The following is a 23,809-nucleotide window of genomic DNA, read 5'->3' as shown; positions in this document are numbered from 1 at the left end:
GAGGGGGAAAGAGAGAGAGAGGGGGAAAGAGGAAAAAAGTTTTAAAGTGTATTTTTGCAACAGAGAGATGGATTACATTAAGTAAAAACTGCATTGCTCTGTTCTTTATTTGATTTGACTTGTTTTCCCTTCCTGCCCAATACAAAGAAAAAATAACTATTATCTTCAGTTATTCTACTCACGGAGTTCCACATGGGGATTCACCAGCTGTTTCTTCTGTCCATCTCCTCCATCTACATCATCTAAAAGCATAGAGGGACCATTCACTCATGGTTGTTAATTATTATTATTACTGAGAAAGCCATGTAAGATACTATTTGTAAACTCACATGACAAGAAAAATATTTTCTTCTTTTAAGAACAGAGAGGGAACTATACATAGGGAATTACAGATTCAGCTATAACATGTATGCTAGAAGGGCACTGCTGTTTACAGGACATGTAAGTACAAGCTTTCTCTTTGTTTTCTCTTCATTTTCCATGAGCTGAAACAATGAACATTAAACAGAAAGTGAGGAAGAGACACTGGGCTGTTCAACTAGAGTCAACTCAATCCAAAGGCATTCAAGCCCGGACATGCCTATTGAAAGTGCCCTATATCCAGTGTCATAATACAAAGCCGTGTCTTTAGAAGAAACCTACATTTGATGCTCAAATCATTTCTTTTCAATGCACGTTGAGTAAACTTGGATTGTTGAAAAAGTATGAGCAGGAACGCATTCTGGGCCTTACAAGTAATGAATGACATTTGGGAGAAGTAACAATCCAAGACAGAAGATGGACTCAACAGTCTTATACCTTGAGGCTCTGCTCCTTGGTTTTCTGCTCCTTCTTTGCCCATCTGTCCAACTTGGTAGTAGGCACTGTCAGCACCACGTAAGGTCTCTCTCTTCTGGGATGACAGGTCCGGGCTCCTCCCTCCCGTGCCACGGAAGAAAGACAGAACACCAGATGGTTTTTTTGCTACAGTGAAAAAGAATAATGAAGTTGGCCTTGGCATTTCCACAGGCAGTTTAATACAAGTATGACTCATATAAGCACTCTCCATCATTCTAACTAGAGGAATTTATGTCATTCAGCTGCAACTCATTTGCTATTCTTCAGGTAACCAAGGTCTATCAGGTTAGCTGATGTAGTGTTCTGAGTAGCATTCTAAAATGCTGAGTCATCTGAAAACACAAACCAAGCATAAGGGTCTTTAACATAGTAAGAACTTCGCTCCTCCATTTCAAAATATTTTAATTACTGTCTTTTTACAGAAGGCAGTGCCAAAAGAGGTCAGAATATATTATAGGCAACATACCACACTGAACAGGCTAGACTTGAACAATGTCCAGGGTCCATAACATATTAAATCAGGGTATGATAGTGTGATCTCTTAAGAATCAGAGAAAGCCATCATGGGCACAGACTTCAAAAAACACACACCCTCCCCGCCACATTCCACATCAAGTCAATCCTAAGACTAGTCACATTTTCAACTCAGCATGCATTTTCTTTGTTGTAACAACTTTCACAAGAGCTAAAATCCAGGTTAAGTGGACTCAAGTATTAGATGAGATTAGCATCATAAATGTGATTTCGGCAAAATGGTCTTACGCTGTTCTAGTTCTGCATTGCGATTTGAAGGACCCATGTTAGTCTCAGGCAGGCGGACAGGGCTACTGTTCTTTGGTTTGCTGTCTGACATGCTGAAAGGAGAAACAAAAAAAAAAAGCAGCAATGAGCCCAACAACCTGAGACACTATTGCTTTACTCCTGTACATTTATTTCTCCTCCATGCCTAACACTAGGTACTGTTAAGAGAAGTGGATACACTTTAAAGTTGTAATGGTGTAGGACTCTCCAAAGTTGTCCTCCTCCACCTCCAAGAGAAAAACCCCTCAGGGCTCCATAACAACAGTCCCATCTGTCATCACAGGAAAGGTAAGCAGGCCCAGTAACCCCTACCATGTGCATAGTCAAGGGATCAGGTCATGGAGCCAGCACAGTCCCCAGCATGAAATGGAAACCAAGATACTGCAAGCACGTGTTGGTTACATCGAATGTGTCAGATTCCATCAGAAAGCAGGGATACTAACAGAGGCATATTTTGAGGGTACTTCCCCAAACTAGTTTTGGCTTATCCACTGTAAACACTGTGCCTTTACGCTATGTACTGTAGTTCCTGCATGTAACCTGTTTGGCTGTAGTCCTTCTTCATAACTGTTCTTCAGAGATGCTTTGGACAACTCATCCAGGGCATTTCTGTACTCCTTGCAACTGAAGGGGAGAGGAAAATTTTAAAAAATAAATTAAAAAAAGAAAAAAGAGCCAGTTGTTCTCTGGGAGACTCTAACACCAACTCAAAGATTCAGTTCAGAATCAACAACAGGAAACAAAAACCCACAGTTCAAAAACTTCTCCTTCCTTTATTATTTACAATTTTATAATTTTATAATTATTACAAATTTTATAATTTCTTTACAATTAGAACTTAGTTCCCTTAGAACAGAAGTTGCTCTAGATCATACTGCAGGAAAAATCCCCCCTTGTTTTTCCATCTCCCATGATTTAAGAATGCACTTTAAAAGTCCGCTGCCTTGTGACATGCAAACCCTGAGATTTACTGAAGCAGCTGGTTTGGAGTTAAGTAGTAGCAAGAGCTGCTACGACTGAATGCAGGCAAGAGACAGACTGAATACCTAACTGTTGTTACCTAGCTCAGTTACACTTCCTCCACACTGGAGAGTGAGCAAAATTTAGTTGTACCTCTTTCTCTAACAATATCTCAATTTACAGGGAACACTACAAATAATTTATTTTTGTGTACTAGAGTGTGACAAGAAAAGCCCAAAATCCAGTTACAAGCTGGAAAGCCTAGTTTCCATATCTCAATAGTAAAAGGAGAGAACTTCAGCTCTGGCAGAAACTCTCAACACAGCTGAGTGAAAAAATTCTGTCATGCTTGTTGCCTAACATTAGTATTTAAATATTTCTTGCACAGATAAACTGCAAAAGTGCAACATGTGTCAGATGAACAGCAAAATCACACCAGTACCTGAGAGCAAAAGCTATGATGGAGCTTGGTTCTTTCTCACAGACTGCAATAGGTACACGTTCATGTTCATACATTAGGTAGTGCTTATCTGGGTCACTAAATGAAAACAATATAGGGAGACAGTTAGTAGATCGTAAGAGTTCGTGGAAAGAGAAGGTTAAGCTCTGATCAAAAGCCAGATCTCATCACTGCACTCCCAGGCACAAGCAACCAAAGCTCCCCAGATCAGCTTCTCCCAGACACATTCATAGCTATGTGGTTAAATCTAAATGGTAATGTGTTAGGGCAATCAGCACTTCAAGCAAGCTGCTTATATCAGAAGACCAGCTCCAAGTTAGAGTAAGAGTCTGTTTCTGTTTAGCAGCCACTGTTTCTAATGGCAACAAAACCTGCCTCATCTTGTTTTAACTGTCCTGCAGCACAGTCTGCAGATAGAAGTTAGAGGACAAACCTGGACTCTTTCCTAAACAAGCAGTTTAGCACAGAAAATTCCCAAAAGTCTCCTGTGTTTAAGATTTTCTTTTATTTATCTGTAGAGTCCAGTCACTCAACTTTCACCTCATTAGCCCATGGCCTTCACTACTACCCTGGGGTAGGATTCGGAAGTTAAACTCAGGCTGCCAAACGTTAGGCTCATGTCAAACAAGAAACACTACAAAGCACGCAGACCAAGTAGCTGAAAGACTTTCCGGGCTGCCCTTTTTCACATGAAAGGGGGACTTGAAGGCACATGCAGTAGCTATTGAACCTGACCTACACCCAGACAATGCCAATTTGAGTCCAACCCTCAAGGGAAGAGGTCTGGAAGCAAAAACAAGAGGCAGGCACGTAGATTTAGTAACTGTTGCTAAGGAAGGACATTTCTGCTCCTTCCCTGCAGCAATGAAGTTAGAAGACATCTTTTTCCCCCTTCCCCCAGCCCTTCCCCTCCCACAAGAGTTCTGAAGAGGCATGCCTGCTAGGAGGAGGAAAAACTGATAATGTATATGCATAAGGGTGGATCATTAATAAGAAAAGTGGGTAACCTACAAACACCTAGAAGGAACACAGAAAACTCCTTGCCTTGAGGAAGTTCTATAGCTTATTCAAAGGCAAACCCAAGTGATTACTTAAATTACATACTGAGCAAAGGAAGCATGCATGGCTCTGTTTGCAATTTGACCAGGCTGTTAATTTTGTACTTAGTATATATTGTGCAGTACTTACAAGGGAAATGGAATGGGGTTATAGTTGTTTCCAGGCAAAAAGTTAGCCAAAATAGCTTTCATAGTAGACTTCTCCTTCACTTGGCTGTCTGTAGATCCCAGTAAGTGTCCATCAAACACATCTGGAACAGAGATAAGTTAAGTCTGCATCATATCAAACTTCAGGAGGTAAATTCAGAAGGAAGTTTGCAGACTACAGGGCTACCAGATTTGCCATTTCCTAAATAGATCTCATATGCTTGCCACAGAGAAGCGACAGAAAGAATACAAGACCATAACCGAATTATACCTTCTGAGCTGCTAGTTGTGTCCTGTTCAGACAGTGTGCTGGCACCAGTCATATGCTCTGAAACAACCTCTGGAGGGGTGGGCAGCTGTAGATGAGTGGAGCCTGCAGAGCTCTGACTTGATAAAGTAGTCAGGAAACGATCCTCTGAGAGTACAAGGACAGAAGAAAGCATTTTACATTGCTGTCAGAAGTGATTATTACTTGCTCTCAGGCCAAACTATCACCAGTGTCTACTTTCAAGAAGTTTTGACTTCGAAAGCAGGTAAGCCCACTCAAAGCAAAGGACTGGGCAAGCTGATCAGTGTAGCACATAACTTTCAGAAGATGTATACATTTATACCCATTACCTTCAGTTCCCACAAACTCTCTGTATCCCTCACAGATAAGAGGTCTCAGGACTCATAACACCTCACAGACGGCAAAAGGCATTTTCCAAATTCCATGTAGTTATTCAGTTATTTAGAAAGCCTCTGAAAGGTTTTAAACTCAAGTTCAGAGAAAAACCCTTGCTGGCCAATTTAGTATCATTAGTAATTCAGCTTCATATTAGAAACAGACTTTGCTTTTTGTAATAGCAAGCTAGAAATGGGCTTACTCCCATCTGACACAACGGGGATTAACTGTTTTTCTAAATTATCAAATTTAATAAAGGCATTTAACATTATGTCAAGAAAAGGGTTAGAGCAAGCTTCTTTTGGTAGCTTCAGGAAAACAAACAAACAAACAAACAAACAAACAACAGACCTTTCTCTCCATTTTGCACCGCTGGAGAAGCATTGCGTGGGGAAGCATCCATGCTACTAATCTAGGGAGAATAACAAAACACTAATGTTAACACCAAGCTCTTCATAGCTCTATCCCTTCCTCTGTGGAACACTTGCAATAGCAGATGTAGCACAGCAGAGCACTCCCACCTGACTGCACTGTCACTGTATTTGCCACCACAGAAAAAAGACAAGGCAACAGTAACCCAGCTTCACAAGATGCTTAGGACTGCTGTCAGGTCTGTATGCTGCTTTTAAGACTACACTCTTCCTAGATCAAGGCTAAGTGCATTTTAACATCTAACAATATGGGTCTTGGTTCACACCTTTAGGAAAAGATGAATATGCTAACACGCAATTCAAGCTTTTACACCTGAAAACTACATGATGCGGTAAAAGAAGTTTAATTAAGAAAACTGAATCATATAATCATAGAACACCAGGTTGGAAGGGACCACAAGGATTATCTAGTCCATCCTTTCAAGGTAAAAGTATAGTTTAAATGAGGTGAGTCAGCACCCTGTCAAGCTGACTCTTAAGACTGACCAATGTAGGGCAATTTACCACTTCCCCTCGAAGATTATTCCAACGTCTGATTGATCTCATGGTAAAAAATTCTTCTGGAGTTCAACTGGAATCTCCCCAGAAGCAACTTGTGTCCATTACCCCTTATCTTTTCCATGTGACTCCTTGTGAAAAGGCAGTCTTCATCTTCTTGGTAGCCACCCTTTATGTACTGGTACATGGTGATAAGGTCCCCCCTAAGCCTTCTCTTCCCAAGGCTGAACAGGCCCAGTTTTCTCAGCCTTTCTTCAGATGACTGTAATACCTGCCATATGATCATCCTCGGTGCTTTTCTCTGGACCCTTTCCAACCTGCCCACATCTTTTTTGTATAGCGGGAACCAAAATGGGACACAGTACTCAAGGTGTGGTCTGACCAGCACCAAGGAAAGAGGGATAATGACTTCTTTGTCTCTGCTGGTGATGCCCTTCTTAATGCAACCCAGCATCCTGTTGGCTTTCTTTACAGCTGCGGCACACTGTTTGCTCACGTTGAGCTTGTCATCCACCAAGACTCCCAGGTCTCTTTCCACAGGGCTGCTCTCTAGCCATGTGGAACCCAGTCTCAGCTGCTTTCCTGGATTATGTACACCCAGATGCAAGACCTTACATTTGTCCATGTTGAACTTTATACAGTTCCTGCTAGCCCACTCGTCCAGTCTGTCCAGGTCTTCCTGGAGGGTGGCTCTCCCTTCTGGAGTGTCAACTACCCCACTCATTTTGGTGTCAATAGCAAACTTCAACAGGGAGCTCTTGACCCCAACATCCAGATCACTTATGAAGATATTAAATTGCGCTGGGCCCAATATTGATCCCCAAGGGAGCCCACCTGTGGCTGGTTGCCAGTTAGAGAATGAAACATTTATTACCACTCTCTGGAAACAGCCCATCAGCCAGCTCCCTGTCCACCACACAGACCACTTATCTAGGTCTGTATAGATGAACAGACTGAAGCCAGTCTTCAGATTATTGTGTTGCTCCAAGAATTAAAAAAACAAAAGTTTAAGTAGCTTCTAAGTCTGCTATTCATACCTTGCTTTCTTCACCTTGTCTCAGTCTCCCTGGGCTGGGTGGTACTGATGGACGTTTTCTCCCTTTCTCTTGTTGGAAGAGATCCTGTAATCTTAAAAAAAAAATACAAAAACAACAAAACAAATGTGAAATAAAAAAATGCAAACAAACAAAAAACCCAAACCAAACCAAAACCTAATCAAAATATAAGTTTATAGGTATCAGCTATGAAAGACAGAAGTTACAAAGTTTCTCCATACTAGAACAGAGACAAGCATGCCTTCATAAGTCTTTACTGCAAACTCACATGGTTGCTACGATGTGCCAAAGCTATGTTTCAAAAGGCCAAATCCAGAACATTTTCTTCACCTCTGAGATAATTTCACCTAATTGCTTTCCCATGTTCATCTCTTCCCTTCTCTTCCACCTTTATTCAAATGACACTTTCTTCTCTCAGATGCAAGTTGTGCTCTACAACATAATACTTTTATTATCTGGCCTCAAATGTTTTTCCGTTCCAATCAACCAGCTCTGTGGTCTTAACCACTAGAGAACATTCAGCACAAGCTGTCGTAACACATTCTATATAGCAACTGCACTACAGGGAGAGAAAGTACAAATTAAAAACTCTTCCCTTTTATAACCAGTCTCAGTGCTGCGCATGATTCTAACATGTGTCCTCTTACCTGTTATTCCAGGCTTGTAGCATCTCACAAAGTCCTTGCTTTTTAGCTATCAGAGACTCAAAAACTGACTGCAGCTGTTGAGGTGTATCTAATGATGATGAAAGCAGCCTTGCTTGGATTTTCTCAGTCCAGTTTTGAAACTCCCCCTCTTCCATCTGCCAAAAGAAAAAACCATCAGTGTTCCGTGACCAGAGATGACACTAGATCTAAGTAGCTTCTCCAAACACTTTGCAGCCTACAGTCTACTGATGAATAAACAGTCCATTACCTCCTTTTGGGCAAAGAGGTCTTCCATCTTCTCTTCTCTCGTTTTGCTGAAAGTATCAGTTTTCAGAGAAGCAAGGCGATCATCAACAGCTAGATACACTTGTGACACCCTGTCAACAAGGACACAAAGAATTAAGCTGTGACTACTTGCAACATCTTCAACATCCTTTAATAAAAGTCTGAATGCATTTAAGAACACAAGAAATTATATATGGCAGTCCTACACAGCAGGCTGTCCCACTGAGTTTACAGGGAAAGTTGGGAAAAAAATCATTACTATAGCAGAAACCTAGATGTTACACACACTGACATTCCTCTTTATAACTTATTCTTAGCAGTGGAAGTTGTCAGAGAGCAATACAAAGGCCACAAACACATTACTAGCAGAGGGGAACTATTGTGTCATCTGTGACTAGGAAGAATCTGAGACTGCAAGCTATACCTCCACCAGAAGGGCTCACAGTCAGAATGAGTAACTATTTCAGCTTTAAATAAAGCTCCACAGGTTCTGAACACAGGCAGTCACAGAGACATCAGCCATACAGGAATGCTGCTACAAGGCAGAACAGCAGTCAGGCTGGATTCCATACAGTTACATCATGCCTGTCTCCCACTTTTTTGTTCCTAGGTTTAGCAGGTGTCTGGGCTTACCATAGTTTACCTTAGACTACAAGAACATCCGCTGTTGTAATATTCAATAGTTAACAAAGGCAGCGCCTTTTACACCCCAGACAGTTTAGTTGCCACATGACCAATATGGGAACAGTTCTGCTTGAACAACAGATTTGAACAATGACTTCACAGTTTTTCTGGGCTGAAGGCACAATTTAAACTTAGTCAGATCTTCCAAAAAGGAACGTTAGCGTAAGGGTAGAAAGTGTTACCTGCAGTTTTCAGATTAAGCCTTCTAATACCACCTGCTCTTCTCCATTTTTCTCATTAGAGGGAGGAATTAGAAATAATTTAGCCGTGCTTGAGCAGGCATTTTGTAAGAAAAGATGACATTTCAGACACCAGCTGATGGTCAATGTTTCAGTGGCTACTTGGCAACATCATTCAGAAACATGTTATATTGCTCAAATACCAGTGCAACATTCAGAGATGAGGGAGAATCTTAGTTTCTACTGGCTAAAATTAAGCTGAATTACTACCAGATGAAAAGATGAGAGATTAGTACTGACGGAACAGGTAAACATAATAAAGAAGATTCTAATACCATCCTTCCCTTAGAAGTATATGCACATATACATGTGTTTTAAACCATTACTTTCCCATTAAATAATGAATAATTCAGCAAGTGTTACCTATGCTAGCAAAAATGCTTTTGTATTCGGCTAACAGAAGTACAAAATACAAATAAGCTGAGGAAGGCATTAAAAACAAAGCTTACTTTTGAGAGAAATCCTTAAGATCCTGCAAAATAGTAACCTTGGATGGAGCCTGCCGTTTGATGTAGATCTTGGGGAGTGGGACACATACTTCAAGCAGCCGGATTGGAGAGTAGCTGAGAGGAAATGCAACAGCTATTAGCAAGCTTCTCCCCACATGGCACTAATTCTACACCATATTGCCATTTGTGGCCCCTATATGAAAAGGAGCACTGTCAATGTGTCCAGGGCTTCCTTTTAGTAATGCTACCTTTTAGTAGCATTAACACCCTGCTCATTTATCTCCTAAGGCAAAAAGTAAAACCACAGATCAGGTTGCAAAAATAAATTTCTGAAAGTTTTTGAGATTAGACAGGGGGAAAAGTGTTTCCCTTTTGTATCCAGAACTAGAGCCATCCATTTTTAGGAACACTGCCCACCCCACCCAGGACAGTGAAGGCACTCACCATGCCCCCTGCAAACCAGAACATAATCCTGCACTTGTGGTTATAGTGCAGTTATGCTATCCTATGCTGTACTCAAAGTGAAGGACATACCTGATGAATCATTACTAGAGCTACATGTTTCACATAGTACTAGAGAGGAAGAAGGAAGTTCTAAGCAGTGGACCTCACCTGAAAGATGCCACCATCTGATTATAGGAAAAATACTGGTGATAGTCATGGTGAATGGAATGACCACAAGGCTCTGCATTGGCTCTTCGAGTGTATTGGTGCCCGTAGAATCTCAGCTCAAGGTATTTTGCAAAAGATATAGACCAAGAATCATTGGAAAGGGGAACAACTGGTGTCACCTGAAAAATTGAAAGCCAAGTGTCTTAATTTCATCAGGCTAACCTAGACAGTAACCTAGTATTTCTAGTATCAGAAGCACCCATGACTCTGAAACATACTAAACTTAGTACTTAAAAGCTTAGCATTTATGCAAAGCTAAGGTGAACACATAGTTAACAGTAAATCAGATAAACAAAAACTGCTAGTTGATGATGACAGGTGCCAAGCTGGGGGAGTGCAAACAATCTTCTGTCAAGGATATGTATCTGGGATGCTATTTCTCTGCAAAGAGACAATTTCCAGTCACCCAGTCAGCAGCAGTGGCTTCAGCATATACTTTTTCCCCTGGTGATTCTTCAGCTGCAAATACATTGGTATTGCTCTGCAGTGTATTTCAACTTCAGCAGTGCTTGCAAACTTAGAGTAGTCACCGCTTTATGCATACTTGATAGCCACAAGCACATTAGTGTTTACGTGAGCACACAGAAATAAAAGGTTATAGAACAAGTGTATACACAGCAGCGTAGGGCTTGCCTTCAGCGATGATATTAATTTTCTCCTGGTATCTTTAAAACCAACACCTATGTTTAAGCCAGCATAAGTAGGTGACCTGAGTCATCCATATGTGTAATTGAGATGCTTTGCGTTTCAGGCACTACAAGAATAATTTTTAATTAAGTTTTATTCTCATCTCTTCAAAGGCTCTTAGGTTTTACAATGTTTAGCTAGAGATGAGTATCTAGTTAGTAATGTTTTCTTAGCTAAATGATAGAACATGTTTTAGATAATATACACTCTTACTATCTAGTGGGTTTTTTTAAAGCCATTTATCATTCTTCTAATGAATATTTGACTTACTTTCTAATGAGTACTAAAAGAAGCCCAGACGTCACATTGATGCAATGCAGACTGGCCAGTCCATAGCAGATCAAAGAACATCAAGTGGTTTTGGCCAATTACTAAGTCAGTAGGTCTCAGTATCTGCCCTGCCCCATATATACATTATTTTGATGCTCAAACTGATTCATTGCAGGGAAGGGACCATACTCTTCACCTCTAAGAGGGCAACTCCACCTTTCCCATGTCTCAGAAATTAGTTTCTAGCAATATATCTGTCTCCCTTTAGTCAGTTGTTCTATCACCCAGTGACCCCTCCTCTCCCAAGATGGGTAATAAAGAAAAGGAAAGGAGACCTGTGAGTTGAAACTAAAACAGATTTAAAAAGATAATAATTAAAAACTATTATTAATACCAATATATTACTATAAAGTACACAAAGTTATACTCAGCCCATATAGTGGTCCCAGCAGAGAATGCTAGATATTAAACACTGCAAGCACCACATCTCCAGCAAAAGCTGGAAGCTTTCCAGCACGCTGGAAGCGTGATGGTCACAACTAACAGGGGAGTAGGCCTCGGGAGCAGAATGATGGGCAAGACCCACCAGGGACAGCAATCATCGAGCAAAGAGGGCTGTCCCCAGCCAGCTCCCCAGTTTATAGTGAGCATGATGTTTATGGTATGGCATACTTCTGTTGGTCAGCTTGGGTCAGCTGCCCTGGCGTTCGCTCCTGCTAGCTTCTGCACCTGGCTAACCTGAAACTGCTAAAGACCTTGATCTCCATGGAAAACCATATACCACAGCTTGTCACAAACTAAACTGAAATGTCTTATTAACTTTGTTCCCACTGAATCAGGTGCTGTAGTCTTCTCAAAACCTCATTTTCTATTCCTGAATAGAAAATTGATTCTATGATTATATGCCAGAGAAACCAGGACAATATCAATTCCACTTAAACCTATCCTCTCAGAGCCAGGTTTGACACTTTCCAACAGGAAAAACAGCTCAGACAAGCTGTTTCACCCTCACCAGCCCCATTCCTACAAGAGGAATTAGTAGATACATGAGAACATCTGTATCAGTAACAGGTTTTGTGCTAGTTCAGCCATAGCTCCAGGCACGAGCACTTTCTCAAAAATGCTTCCTTTCTCCACAAGACCAGCCACAACCGGAACACTAAATCGGAATAGCAATGATTTTTATGTTCACATCCTTACCTGCTTGCACAGTCTACACCAGGAGTAAGTAAGAATGGTGTGCTGGTACCCAGGAACGGGGGAGTCCAGCTCCTTTAACACAATTTGCACACAGCCTTGCCCATGAACAAAGCGACGAATGTGGTGCACCATTGGTGTTTCACAGAACATGCTGGGGCATTGGTAGGAAGGCCTTAGAGAGAGAAATGGAAACACTCATGAATGACCATATGCTAGGCACTGCTGAAGAACTGATTCAACATATCTAATATGCCTTTTAAGATCACAGCACTGTTTGTCTTTACAGTAAAAGTTTCCTAAGCCTTCAGTAAAAGCTGTTTCTGCAGAGTGAATTGTACTTATATAGAAATAGCATGTAGGGAAGTTGCCTTGCCAGCAATGGTTGTATAGGTCCCAAAAGCAGTGACTGAATACTGGTTGCTATCACAATGAATCACTTTCTACCAACATATTCCATACAGTCCACAAAACATGGATCAAGCACCTGGAAATGCCTGGCACCAAATTAGAAGACCACTTTGGCAGTGTACCACAGCAAAGGCTACTGATGACAAAGATGTGCCAAAGAGCCTTCAAAATGGTAATTTTTCGGCTCCTGAAGGACTAGGTGAGCAAAACAGCACCATACAACCTCTTGAACAGAAAAACCCATGACCTTTCTTTGGATGGGTTTCTTTAAGTCAGAAAAATAAAAGCTGAATTGTTTATGTACCAATTTCACCAATGTGAAACGGAATTCTTCAAAAACAGAAAGAGCCTAAAAATGTCCAGACCCTCTTTGCTCATATGAAAGAAAAAATTAATAAAAAAAAATACTGAAACTATGAAGACTGAGAAACATTCACTTCAGCACACACTAGCTTATCAGCAGAGAAAACAAGAATGTAAAAGTGGGCAGCTAAGCTCCTCCTCCTCCTCGCTGATCAGCACGAGAAATACTTGTTCCTCAAGAGACGGCTGAACATTAAAAGCATTTCACTCCTGCGAGTGGCCAATGGAGAGAACAGAGCAACCTTGTATTTTGAGGAGCCACAGGCTACCTATGCAGCTTCACAGCCTGCTGAGACTCTGTATGGGTTCTGGAAGTAGTGGTTATTACTGAAATGTAACAACTTGCACCTTTGTCAGACAAGATAAATTACAGAGTACTTTGCCAGGGCTAGAAGTGTTCTGGACCATTTACATCAACTACCTTGCAGATACAACAAAGTCTTACTCTGAGACATTCAGATAACACTAAAAGAGTAAGGTTTCTTTCTGAGAACTCATATGAAAGTTCAAATAGGAACCTCAGAAAACTGTCATCAATACAATGATGTTGTAGTTGCTTGTCTTGAAAAACAGCCATTTGGAATACACGCTCAGACTGTTAACTAGGCCCTCAGAGCCCTAACCACTACAAGAAATTGCTAAGTGAACACAATTGTCTTTATGAACTTGTAAGTCTCGTTTTGTAATCTGTTCTATTTCCTCATTAAAGGAAATAAGACAGACAAGGCCAAAGTAGGAAAGCAGTGGATATATTTGCTTGTAAGAAGTGAGCATGAGTAAATGAATTCTTAAATCCAGTTCCTGTTTTACGACAGCATGATAATAAAGCAAAGGGAGCAACAGATTTAAGTGGTAAGCTTCACTAGGACACAAGCGGCTCTGCAGACTTGCATGCTATTCTCCTAAGTGCACAGGAAATAGAGTCTATGAAGAAGGCAGAAGGTAAACTTAAAAGACCTATCAAAAGCTTTTTTGTTTGTTTGTTTAGGTTGAGATTTAGAATACATTCCTCCTCACCTGAAACAGTAGCGCTCCAGAAAAATCCCTAGAGTCAGGTCATTTTTCCCATAAAACTCCATGGTCACAATCCTAAAGCAGAGAAAGAAAAGCTTTAGAGGGAGGATGCTGCCACTGTTAGCTATGGAATGGCTTTTAGATGCACAGAACTGCACCCACTGCTAGTTTGTTTTCAGCCCTACAAACCTTCAAAGGCTTTTTTTTTTTCTTCATGACTATCCTTCCTAGATCCCTGCTGTCAAGTTTGCTAATAATGAGATCAGAGTCCTACCAGAACAACTTTGAACTTGACATTTAAAAGTCAAACATAATTCAATGGCACTTATGAAGATCATGTTCAAGAATATCTGGGCACAGAAGTCTAGACAGCTTGAAGTCTCAAACACTATCATTTAAACAGTTACAAAAAGGGAACATCCAGAAGACAAAAAAAGCCCTAAGAAAACCTTATTCTTCTAGAAGATTTAATAGCAACTTCTGTTTTCTCAGAATTTGAGGCGACCAAGCCACTTTAAATGCGTAAGTTGCAGTTTAAGCATCACAATTCAGACATCTCTAATAGCAGTTATCTACATCCTCTTACTGTTGCTGTTCAGTGAGCTTATCACAACCTTCTTTGGTTCCTTCCTAAACTTTTACAGGAATTACGCAGGAACTCCTTTCCCTGTAAGGGAGCCATCTCTGCATTTTCATCTGAGCTAGAGGACGAAACACCAAGACCTGTCCGGTTCAGTAGAGCTAGAAGTGTGTCATAAGTTGCACACAATTAAATTATAGCCCCCTAAGCTGTAAATACAGTTAAAGCTCTTTACACTGCTGACTAGAATATGAGAAAGATACCAATATATTCAAATTCCACTCTCAGATAACACAATCCAGAAGTACTTCGAGGTTCTCTCAAGGCTTATTTTTGGGCTTGGACATTCTTCTGTGTTTATAAGAGACTAACTCTTCCCCACAGGACTGCATGCAGTACCCTTCCCACACATACATCACAGTGAAAGGACCAACTAAAGCATATGCTGTGCTTTGTTATTCATGCCTTGGGGATTACAAAGGCTATGGGATACTGCTCTGGATCCACCTGACCAGGCAAGACAAAATTCTTTTGGCAACAGTTCCTGTTACAGGATGGGCACAACCTACACCTGGGCGAGCACTGACCTTGACTCAGGAAAAAGGATAGCAACTATACAAACCGTAGAGAAGTAGTTTTCATACCAGGGGCTAACACAAGCACTTGGAGCATTGCTGGACTGAGCAGAAGAGCTACTGAAGAGAACACAGAGCCTCTGATGGTTTACTGGACTAAGGCAATCCACCTGGTGGAAAGAAGACAACTCATTTACTGGTTATAGATACCCTTCATCTACACACAGCTCCTGATAATAAAATTCTAGTAGGAGTTTGCTCCTTTTTTTTTTTTTTTTTTTTTTTTTTTTTTTTTTTTTACAGATTAACTTTGCATTGTCTCTGAGCTTCAGGCAGATTTGTACCCCATATAATTACTAATTGCCATTTTTAGCATTTCACAGAATCACAGAATATTAGGAATCGGAAGGGACCTCGAAAGATCATCCTGTCCAACTTCCCTGCCAGAGCAGGATCACCAGACCAGGTCACACAGGAACGCGTCCAGGCGGGTTTTGAATGTCTCCAGAGAAGGAGACTCCACAACCTCTCTGGGCAGCCTGGTCCAGTGCTTTGTCACCCTCAAAGTGAAAAAGTTTTTCCTCATTTTCAGATTGAGCCTCCTATGCTCCAGCTTGCTCCCATTGCCCCTTGTCCTGTCATTGGCTGTCACTGAGAAGACCCTGGCTCCTTCCTCGTGACACTCGTCCTTTACAAATTTATAACCATGAATGAGGCCACCCCTCAGTCTCCTCTTCTCCAGGCTAAAGAGACCCAGCTCCCTCAGCCGCTCCACATAAGGGAGATGCTCCACTCCCTCAGTCATCTTTGTGGCTTTGCGCTGGACTCATTATGCATTTATACGCATAATGAAACTAATGCATACACGCGTGTTTCTACAGAAAGGAAGCTAAGGGAAATAGAAAACAGTAAAAGCCCTGAGACAAACATCCGGAGTCTCCTAATCACTGTACGGTTTAGGACACCTTGGAGTCAAAACTCTGACAATATGAAATACTTCAATTACTCATTCAGACTTTCTACTTTCTGTCCTCTGAAAAGACTTACCATGCTGCTGGTGGAATGGAGCTGTTTTCTCTTCCACACCCTACAGAGCTATGAAGTTACAAAATACTTTTCTTTGATCACTGAATAAATTTAAAACGGCATCAACCAGTCTGATCCAGAGCAAGGGCTTGTCTTACGGTTCGTAAGATTATGACCTGTGAAGCTAGACAGATTTACATTTAAGCACTAACTAAAAAGTGACTTCTGCTCATAAACTTGGGGGCTAATTGACTCAGGGACCAAAATGTTTGACTATTTCAAGAAATCAGCTCTGCTACTCTTGTTCATAGACATTTTCCTGAACAAATTCCAGTTCAAGAAAGTCCCAAGATCCTTTTCCTCAGATACAAGTTAGTTGCTTTCATGGCAAAAACTTTAAATATTTTGACTACAAGCACACACTGCCTTGCTTTGAAATTACAAAGATCTACCTCCCCTCCATGAGATTCCTACAATTCTTCAGATCATCCAAACTTTTACAAACAGCCACATACTTTAATGTAATTACAGCCTACTGCTGTTTCTATGACATTAAGACCTCTGATGATAAAAATATTATACTTTTAGAAATTAGCAATAAAAGTAGAAAGAAAGCTCAGTTTCAGAAACAACTTCTTTAAGTTTGCTCATCCTTCATGTACTCATTTTCAGAGATCAGTCATGCCCAGCTGAGCTGAACAGGTAACATAATACACCAATTCTTGGCTGACTTTGACTGTGCATTTCTCAGAAAGTAGAGTCTCACAATCTCTTCCCTTCTCAGGGAAATTTTGCAGTCAGTCTTGTATTCTGCTTTCTTATAGCCGCATAGTCCCTAGTTATATTGACTTAAGTGCCCAGAGCACTGCAATCTATAATGCAGTTTTGACCCAGTCAAAAAAAAGAAAAAGCCAAAACAAAAAAAACCCCAACCAACTCTGGTCTAACATTTAATGAGACACTACAACTTCTGTATTACCAGAGGAAACAGATGTAACCTCGGCTTTAAGTAACAACTTTGAATCTTACCTTATGAGACCATGAGGATTCACTCTGAGATAGTGTCTTCTCATCTTCTTCAATTCTGCACCCAGTTTTTCCAGTAGGGACACTAGACACATCCTTACTTTGGGCAAAGGGATCTGTGATTTTCTGTAGTATCCTCCCTCCTCTGGCCCGATAGTCAGCCAGCATTCTGGCTAAGCTCTGGCTGTCATCTAGATGTTCTGATATTCTAGTATTAACCAACTCGTGAGAAGGTAAGATTTGGATAGCCTTAGCTTGGATACTCCCATTCATCCCTTGTAGTCCAGAGAGATCCCGCAATAATTGTCTCTTCCTTCTGCTCTCCAGCTCCTTGTATTCCTTATTCAGGAGAGGAGACCAATAAACTTGCTCAGGGAAGTATTCCCGAGTAGGGCACCTCATGCCTTTTTCAGTCAAAAGAAATGGTTCACGGAACATCATTACAGGAGAAATACAGAGAATAACATCTTTTAGTTCCTGCTTAAATGCTACAGAGTAAGTCTTGAGACGATCCTCAGAAGAAGTTACCTCTTCTGTGACATATAAACCAGTATCATCCTGGAGAGGGTCTCTGAAGACTCTCATCTGACTCTTGGACTCCTGTAGATCATCTGCCTGTTGAAGAGGCTCCAGTATCTGGCTATCGAGAGCAAACAAATGCTGGTCCATGCCACGGAGGGACAGCAGGGATGTTTCAGGTATTGCAGGAGGTACAGAGTTGAACACTGGAAATGGTGACTCTGCTTTGTGGTGCTCTTGCTGTTTGGAGGATGCCATTTCCAGTTGACTGTTCTCTTGGTCAGCTCTCTCAAATAAACATCTTTGTTCAAGCAAGTTGACCTCATCTGAAGACAATGACTCAGAGATTACAGGAAGCTTTTCAGAGGGTAATTCAATATCTCTGACTGCTGTGCCAAAATCCTCACCATTGAAGAGGTTTTGTTGTTCATTTTCATCTCCTGGCTCCTCAATAAGGGAGTGAAAGGAGGTGTTTTTGGTCAGAGTAGGGGGCATGGCAAACTCATCCATAAGGAAAGAGATTTCCAGCTGGGAGTGATAAGCCACACAGACCATGAAGATAAGGATCTCCTTCACACGGGCCAGCTCGTACTCCGCAGCACCACACAACTTGATAGTGCAACCCAGGTGCTGGGGACACCCTTCAAAGAACATCAGGGTTTTTGTCTGATCTAGAATTAAAAAAAAACCAACACAGGAGTTAAGATGATAACTACAGATAACCTGCTCTTAGGTATCTCACACACTGAAGAGAGTGTAACAGACTGGTAGCACAATCCAGCTGCAGAAACTCACATAACTGTACTGAAATAGTTTATTTTTATAAGCAGAACAAGCATTTGCTGTAAAACATCTCCTGTTTGGTAGAGCAAGTCATCATAAAGTCCAAGTGAAGGCCACATGGAACACATTGGTCTAAACAGCGTATTCTAAGATCACTGCAGACTGCAGCAGTGAAGCAAAGAATTACTATCCTCTCAGGCACATTTGTGCATCCTTACAAGTCAAAAGCCTACAAGATTTTGAGTGCAATTTAAAGGATGGAAGTGGACCTGGAGAAGTGGAAGAGATGCAAAGATTGCATCTCCACAAAGATTTGCACCAAAAGTATTTATGTGTGCCAGCACCATTGGTAATCTGTGAAGCAGCATTTCTTCCTTACTTTGCAGACTTCCACAGCCTAAAAGAGGCTATAGAGAAAAACAAACACCTGATTTCTCAAAGGTGCACAATGACTGGACAAAGGGCATTGTGCAAAAATTGCCACAAGGCAAATTTTAATTTGATATGTTAAGGTTGGACCAGATGATCTTTCAAAGTCCCTTCCAACCCGGGCTGTTCTATGATTTTACGTTTCTACATATAAAAATTCTTTATGCTGAGGATGGTTAAGCAACTGAACAACTGTTCAGTTGAACAATCCAGACAGGCTATGAAATCTCCGTTCTGCAATATTTTCAACAGTTGGCTGACAAAGTCCTGATAAATCTGACTGCATTGGAAGGAATGTTTCCCATTTTGAACAGAAACTTAGACTAGACAGACTCCAGAGTGGTGGGAAGAGAAAAAACAGTTTGGAAGGAAGAAGCCAGCCTAATCAAAATCTAGTGTGTGTCATCTCAGTAAGATTGTGCTTTTGTGTTCAGTCAGTTCACTGTAGTTCCAAGATGTAACAAAACTACAGAAAAATGAGTAGGAAGGATATTTGATCACACAGGACATCCAACTGTTCAGATCTCGTTAAGAGGAGCAAAGCATTTATCCTTTCATACATACAAGCTAAGATACATGAAGCTTTACTCACCATTGGGCAACTGAAAAACTTGCATATAAAATTTATGACAGGTTCCCAAACGTGGTTTGGTCAACAGTTGATCCATTGACATCACTAAGTCTCCCTGGGTCATTCGACTTACCCGGTCTAACACTTGCTGTAAAAATTGAAAGAACATTAAGAATCTACAGTGCAAAAAGCACACTAGCATCTTTAGTTTGCTCTTAAAAAAAAACAACAAAGAAACAAAAAGCCAGTGTGATCCAGAAAACCTCTCACTGAGATGCAAACTCTGAGTTAAACCAAATCACACAAACACACCCACAATACACAAGAATCTTAGAAAAGCTGTTGGGTAAATATTTCTGGTGAGAGGTAAAGATTGTGCCCTTCCTTGAAGATATCTGGATCTGTTCAAGTGAAAAAAGTTCCAGGAGGTACAGTGCAGTCAGCATAGTGCTGCCTATCAGAAGTTCAGTCAACTCCCACAGCCACAACCTGTCTGTACCCTGCCTCACAGGTACAGGGAGGCTGAGGATCACTGAGGACCTATGCAGGATTTGCTACAAAGAAGAGTCAGAGTTAACTAGAACCAACCCAGGGTACAAGGACCTACACCATGCAACTACACAGCAGAGTAGCTGTGAAGAGCTAAGGAGAAGTTACTCTTTAGGTTTGCCTGTCTTGCCTTCTTGGAAGAGAAGTACCATTAAAAAAGAGCCCAGGTTTGGTTAGAGGAGAAAATAAGACAGCTCTTTGCTTTCTCCAGGGAGCTTGCTACAAGGAGAAATTACAGATATCTACCACAAGGCCCAGTCTGACTCTGGCAGGAAATGCTCACCGGCTTGACATTGATGACCAGAGTGATACCATGCTCTAAGAGCATGTCCTGGGCAATTCGAGACACAGTTTTCTCAACAAGGACCAAGTTGGGCCTGACATCAACTATCCGCTGTACATAGTTCTTCAAGAACTCTCTTTCCTGCAGACAAAGCACAGCAGTTAACTATTGCAAATCCATCTGAAAAAAACCACTTAAACGCTTAATATTACTTTCTCTCTCATTTATATACTGACCTTTCCTATAAATTAGGGAAACCAGCTATCCAGAACATATCATCAATTGTTCATTACACACATTTCCCCATTCCCACAGCACAACACCCAGTTTATCAGTAATATGTTATACACATGAATTGCACATAAGGATATAGTCCAATGACAGTCTGAAGTAAGAGACTTGCAGCAGAATCCAAATATATAAATGTACCTGACATCCTTACATGGAAAAAGGCTTTATGTCTGAAAGGTATGAGAGCATCCTAAATCAAAGCTGTTTGTAATATTACATACTCCGCCTTCAGATACATGCTAATGTTGAGTGCTGGCACTCAGAGACACTTCCATTCATGAAGAGTATGCCAGTGCTCTATACCTCTACACGTCTGTACAAAAGGCCTCAGTCCCCACTGTACTTGGGAACAGTGCTTCTGGAATGGGATCTCAAATGCTATGCACTGCAAAATTGCTCTTCTAATCATGACCACCTTCTGTTTTAATCTTACAATCCCCTCCTTCATTTTCATTACCATGCACAGAAAGAGAAAGCAGGGCTACAACTCTATCAGAACTAAAGGCCTACACTGCTAGAGGGAGGACATAGCTTCCCAAGCCAAGTATTCTCAATTGTGTTACCACAGCTCACATTAGTCAAATTTTAGAAGTTCTGTGCAAGAAAAAGATACCACAAAAACAGTTTGGCAGCTCCTCAGAACACCAGCATTCATTTTAGCATAGCAAAGATAAAGCTTTTGCTAGAAGCTAGCCTTTTTAATTGAACTAGTATTTCTGTAGTATTTTCTGTCCTATAGGACTTGAATGCAGGCACACAAACAGGTCTGAATGTTCCGACGCAGACACTGAAATAAGCACAGAGACCAGTGTTTAACAAGTATAACAGATATTTCTACCCCATTCAGATGATGGACAGGTCTCAGTTTAAGCTCTTATTAGAAAACAGCTCACTAGGTAGAGACAAGTTTTATTGGGAAAGCTTTCATATCTGTAACCCTAGCTATTAATCATCAAACTGAAATGGTCTCAAATGCATGCTAAGGAAATGGTCAAATACAGAAACAAACATCAGGCCCAAGCTCAGTAGGGCACCATGTACCCTGAAAACCAAGATTCTCATGCAGGAAGGCAGTGTGTTAAAGAAAAGGCCTATCCATTTCAAGAGTTTTCAAACTTAAAGCACCTCCCTGCTCACAGGGGCAGGGAACCTGTTACAAAGTGATATGTTGTAGTTCATCACTTCACTAGGTTGGTGGTTGTCCCATTTTTAAAAGCCTGACAAGAAATAACATGGCTACAACCTAACCCCCACTAACTTTCCTAGTATTTCTTCATGCACCTAAACCATATCCAGCTCTGACTTTCTAAATCATATGTTCTTTATACAGTCTATTATTAAAAACATGTTTTCTAAAACACTGTATTTAATTGTGAAGATTACAACAACGCTCTCAGTACAAGTAACTCGATGACAAAAACCCTTAGCACAAGACTACAAGCTTTTACTGTATTTACTGCAGTAGTTTTCTTAGCTACCTGCTAGAAGAGGAAATTTTTCTCTGTGCAATCCTAGTCACTTAACTTCACCTTACACACTGAAAAAAATCAGATGTGCACTGATAATCATTTTGTTTGAATCACAAGATCTCAGGTAATTTTAACCAAGAACAAAGGCATGCTCTCACCTGAAGTACTATAGGGTCTATGCAGGTAAACTTTGTTTCTTCTCGATAGAGGTACTCAATTGAGCACTTCAGCAGAAGAATTTTGGGATTTTTTAAGCAAGAGTTCATCTAAGAAAGACACAAAAATAGTTGAAACAAAAATACAAACACCTGGAAGGGGAAAAAGTATGCAAGAAAAAAAAAAAAAAAAGAGACAGACTTCCCATGTTTGATTCCCACACACTCTCCACCTCACCCCCCCAAAACATAAAAAAAAAAAGTGTTTCAACTATCTCCCCCACTGCAGACCCAACTAGACATTATTCCTTCTTATGGAGATGCTACATGGAGTTGTTGGGATTTCAGAGCTACTGTTCAGGAAGAGTGCAATGCTACAGTAACCTCCAAGAACTCCAAAGTGTTGATACACTCTGCAGCCTCCATCCAGATCACTTCTATCTTGACCTCCTGCCTTATTTACAGGCTCAGTTTACTATATTGTCGTAAGTTAGAGCCGCAAATGCCTTTTTCTGGCCAAAACTTGGGGTAATTATTAGATGCCTTCTGAGGTGGTAGGGGTGGAAAGGATGTTTTTCTATACATGCATGAGAAAAGCTTCTTCCCCTAGAATCTCTGTGCTGAAAGAAAACAGTTTGGGAAATAAATGCTTTAAATACCATTCCTGTTTAGTGTCTCAAACTAGGGAAAGCTTGCAAGCCTCCTGAGTGGAGAGAAAAGCTTCACAACACAAGAAGGAAATCACAGCACAATTGTTTCCTCAGCTACCACTACAGCCAGCACGTGATTACTGCACTACCTTTTTGTGTGCAACGTTCTTAGTGCAAACAAATCCATTCACCACCATGGAGTCAAATTTCTTTCCACCAGGGATCTAATAAAGCAAAAGAACATTTTTAGAACTATCATAATACATTTATATATATTTTTAGAACTGTCATACACTCCCCATAACTTCTAATGCAGTAAAAGTAATGCATAGAATACCTATTGTAGAAATGCAACATGCAGCTACACCCTCCATTATCTGATTAAAGATCATATACAATCATGCTGACATACAACTCTTCTCCTTTAAAGTCTGGCAAACTAAGAACACGAAAACAAGTGGAACTTAATTTCTGCAGGCCATGGGGAGTGTATACCTTTGCACATGCCATCTCCACTAACAACAAACAAGTTGTAACGAAAAGAAAGGGGGGGGGAAAGACCCCAAAACTAACAAAAACCCAAACAAACCTCTACCCACTATTTTAACACATCAAACACTTGACTGGTGTGCCTAGAGTCACATCCAAACACAGGAGTAATAAACAACATGGAACAAGTTTCTGTGTAACATGTTTCAGAGGACATTTCTGTTATCAGAATGTGAAAACAGCAGACAGCTATGAAGGGCTTTTACTTCTGAAGATCTGCTCTTTGAACTGGAGTTTCAGGAGAGGCGGCAACAACTGATGCTGCCTGAAGAGATGCTGCAGAGCTACCACCAGAAACATAAGGCTCTCCTCATTTCTTACATGGCTTTCAAACAAAAGAGGCCTCCTGAGGTAAATTTTGCCCAAGAAAAATAAGCCCAAGTCTGTGATCCTCAGTCACACTAGCTCCTTGGATGTTAGTTTCACATCAGCTGCTAAGAAGAAACTCTGCATGCCACAACTCCAGCCTTACAGTTCAACAATGTCAACACTTGTCTATCTGGCAGAACTGGATGCACCATAACA

General features: G+C 40.9%; 1 protein-coding gene across 1 annotated transcript in view; it reads right to left on the bottom strand.

Annotated features, from left to right (window-relative positions):
- Positions 1-182: 182 nt before the first annotated feature.
- Positions 183-23,809, bottom strand: part of PIKFYVE (phosphoinositide kinase, FYVE finger containing) — a gene marked incomplete at its 3' end in the record, with an annotated part of 56,520 nt that continues 32,893 nt past the window's right edge. Inside the window, exons 15-35 of the mRNA XM_010194263.1 lie at positions 22,885-22,959; positions 22,089-22,196; positions 20,171-20,311; positions 19,360-19,486; positions 17,040-18,226; positions 15,054-15,154; positions 13,833-13,904; positions 12,045-12,216; positions 9,828-10,006; positions 9,216-9,329; positions 7,827-7,935; positions 7,559-7,713; positions 6,894-6,984; positions 5,279-5,339; positions 4,535-4,678; positions 4,247-4,367; positions 3,041-3,136; positions 2,179-2,262; positions 1,600-1,691; positions 799-963; positions 183-242 (exon numbers count right to left, since the gene is read on the bottom strand). Coding sequence (XP_010192565.1) covers positions 183-242; positions 799-963; positions 1,600-1,691; positions 2,179-2,262; positions 3,041-3,136; positions 4,247-4,367; positions 4,535-4,678; positions 5,279-5,339; positions 6,894-6,984; positions 7,559-7,713; positions 7,827-7,935; positions 9,216-9,329; positions 9,828-10,006; positions 12,045-12,216; positions 13,833-13,904; positions 15,054-15,154; positions 17,040-18,226; positions 19,360-19,486; positions 20,171-20,311; positions 22,089-22,196; positions 22,885-22,959 — 3,454 coding nt within the window. The remainder of the gene's footprint in view (positions 243-798; positions 964-1,599; positions 1,692-2,178; positions 2,263-3,040; positions 3,137-4,246; positions 4,368-4,534; positions 4,679-5,278; positions 5,340-6,893; positions 6,985-7,558; positions 7,714-7,826; positions 7,936-9,215; positions 9,330-9,827; positions 10,007-12,044; positions 12,217-13,832; positions 13,905-15,053; positions 15,155-17,039; positions 18,227-19,359; positions 19,487-20,170; positions 20,312-22,088; positions 22,197-22,884; positions 22,960-23,809) is intronic.

Source organism: Mesitornis unicolor, unplaced genomic scaffold, assembly GCF_000695765.1.
Source record: "Mesitornis unicolor isolate BGI_N332 unplaced genomic scaffold, ASM69576v1 scaffold4881, whole genome shotgun sequence".
Classification (NCBI taxonomy): domain Eukaryota; kingdom Metazoa; phylum Chordata; class Aves; order Mesitornithiformes; family Mesitornithidae; genus Mesitornis; species Mesitornis unicolor.
This window is presented reverse-complemented; position numbering and strand designations above follow the sequence as displayed.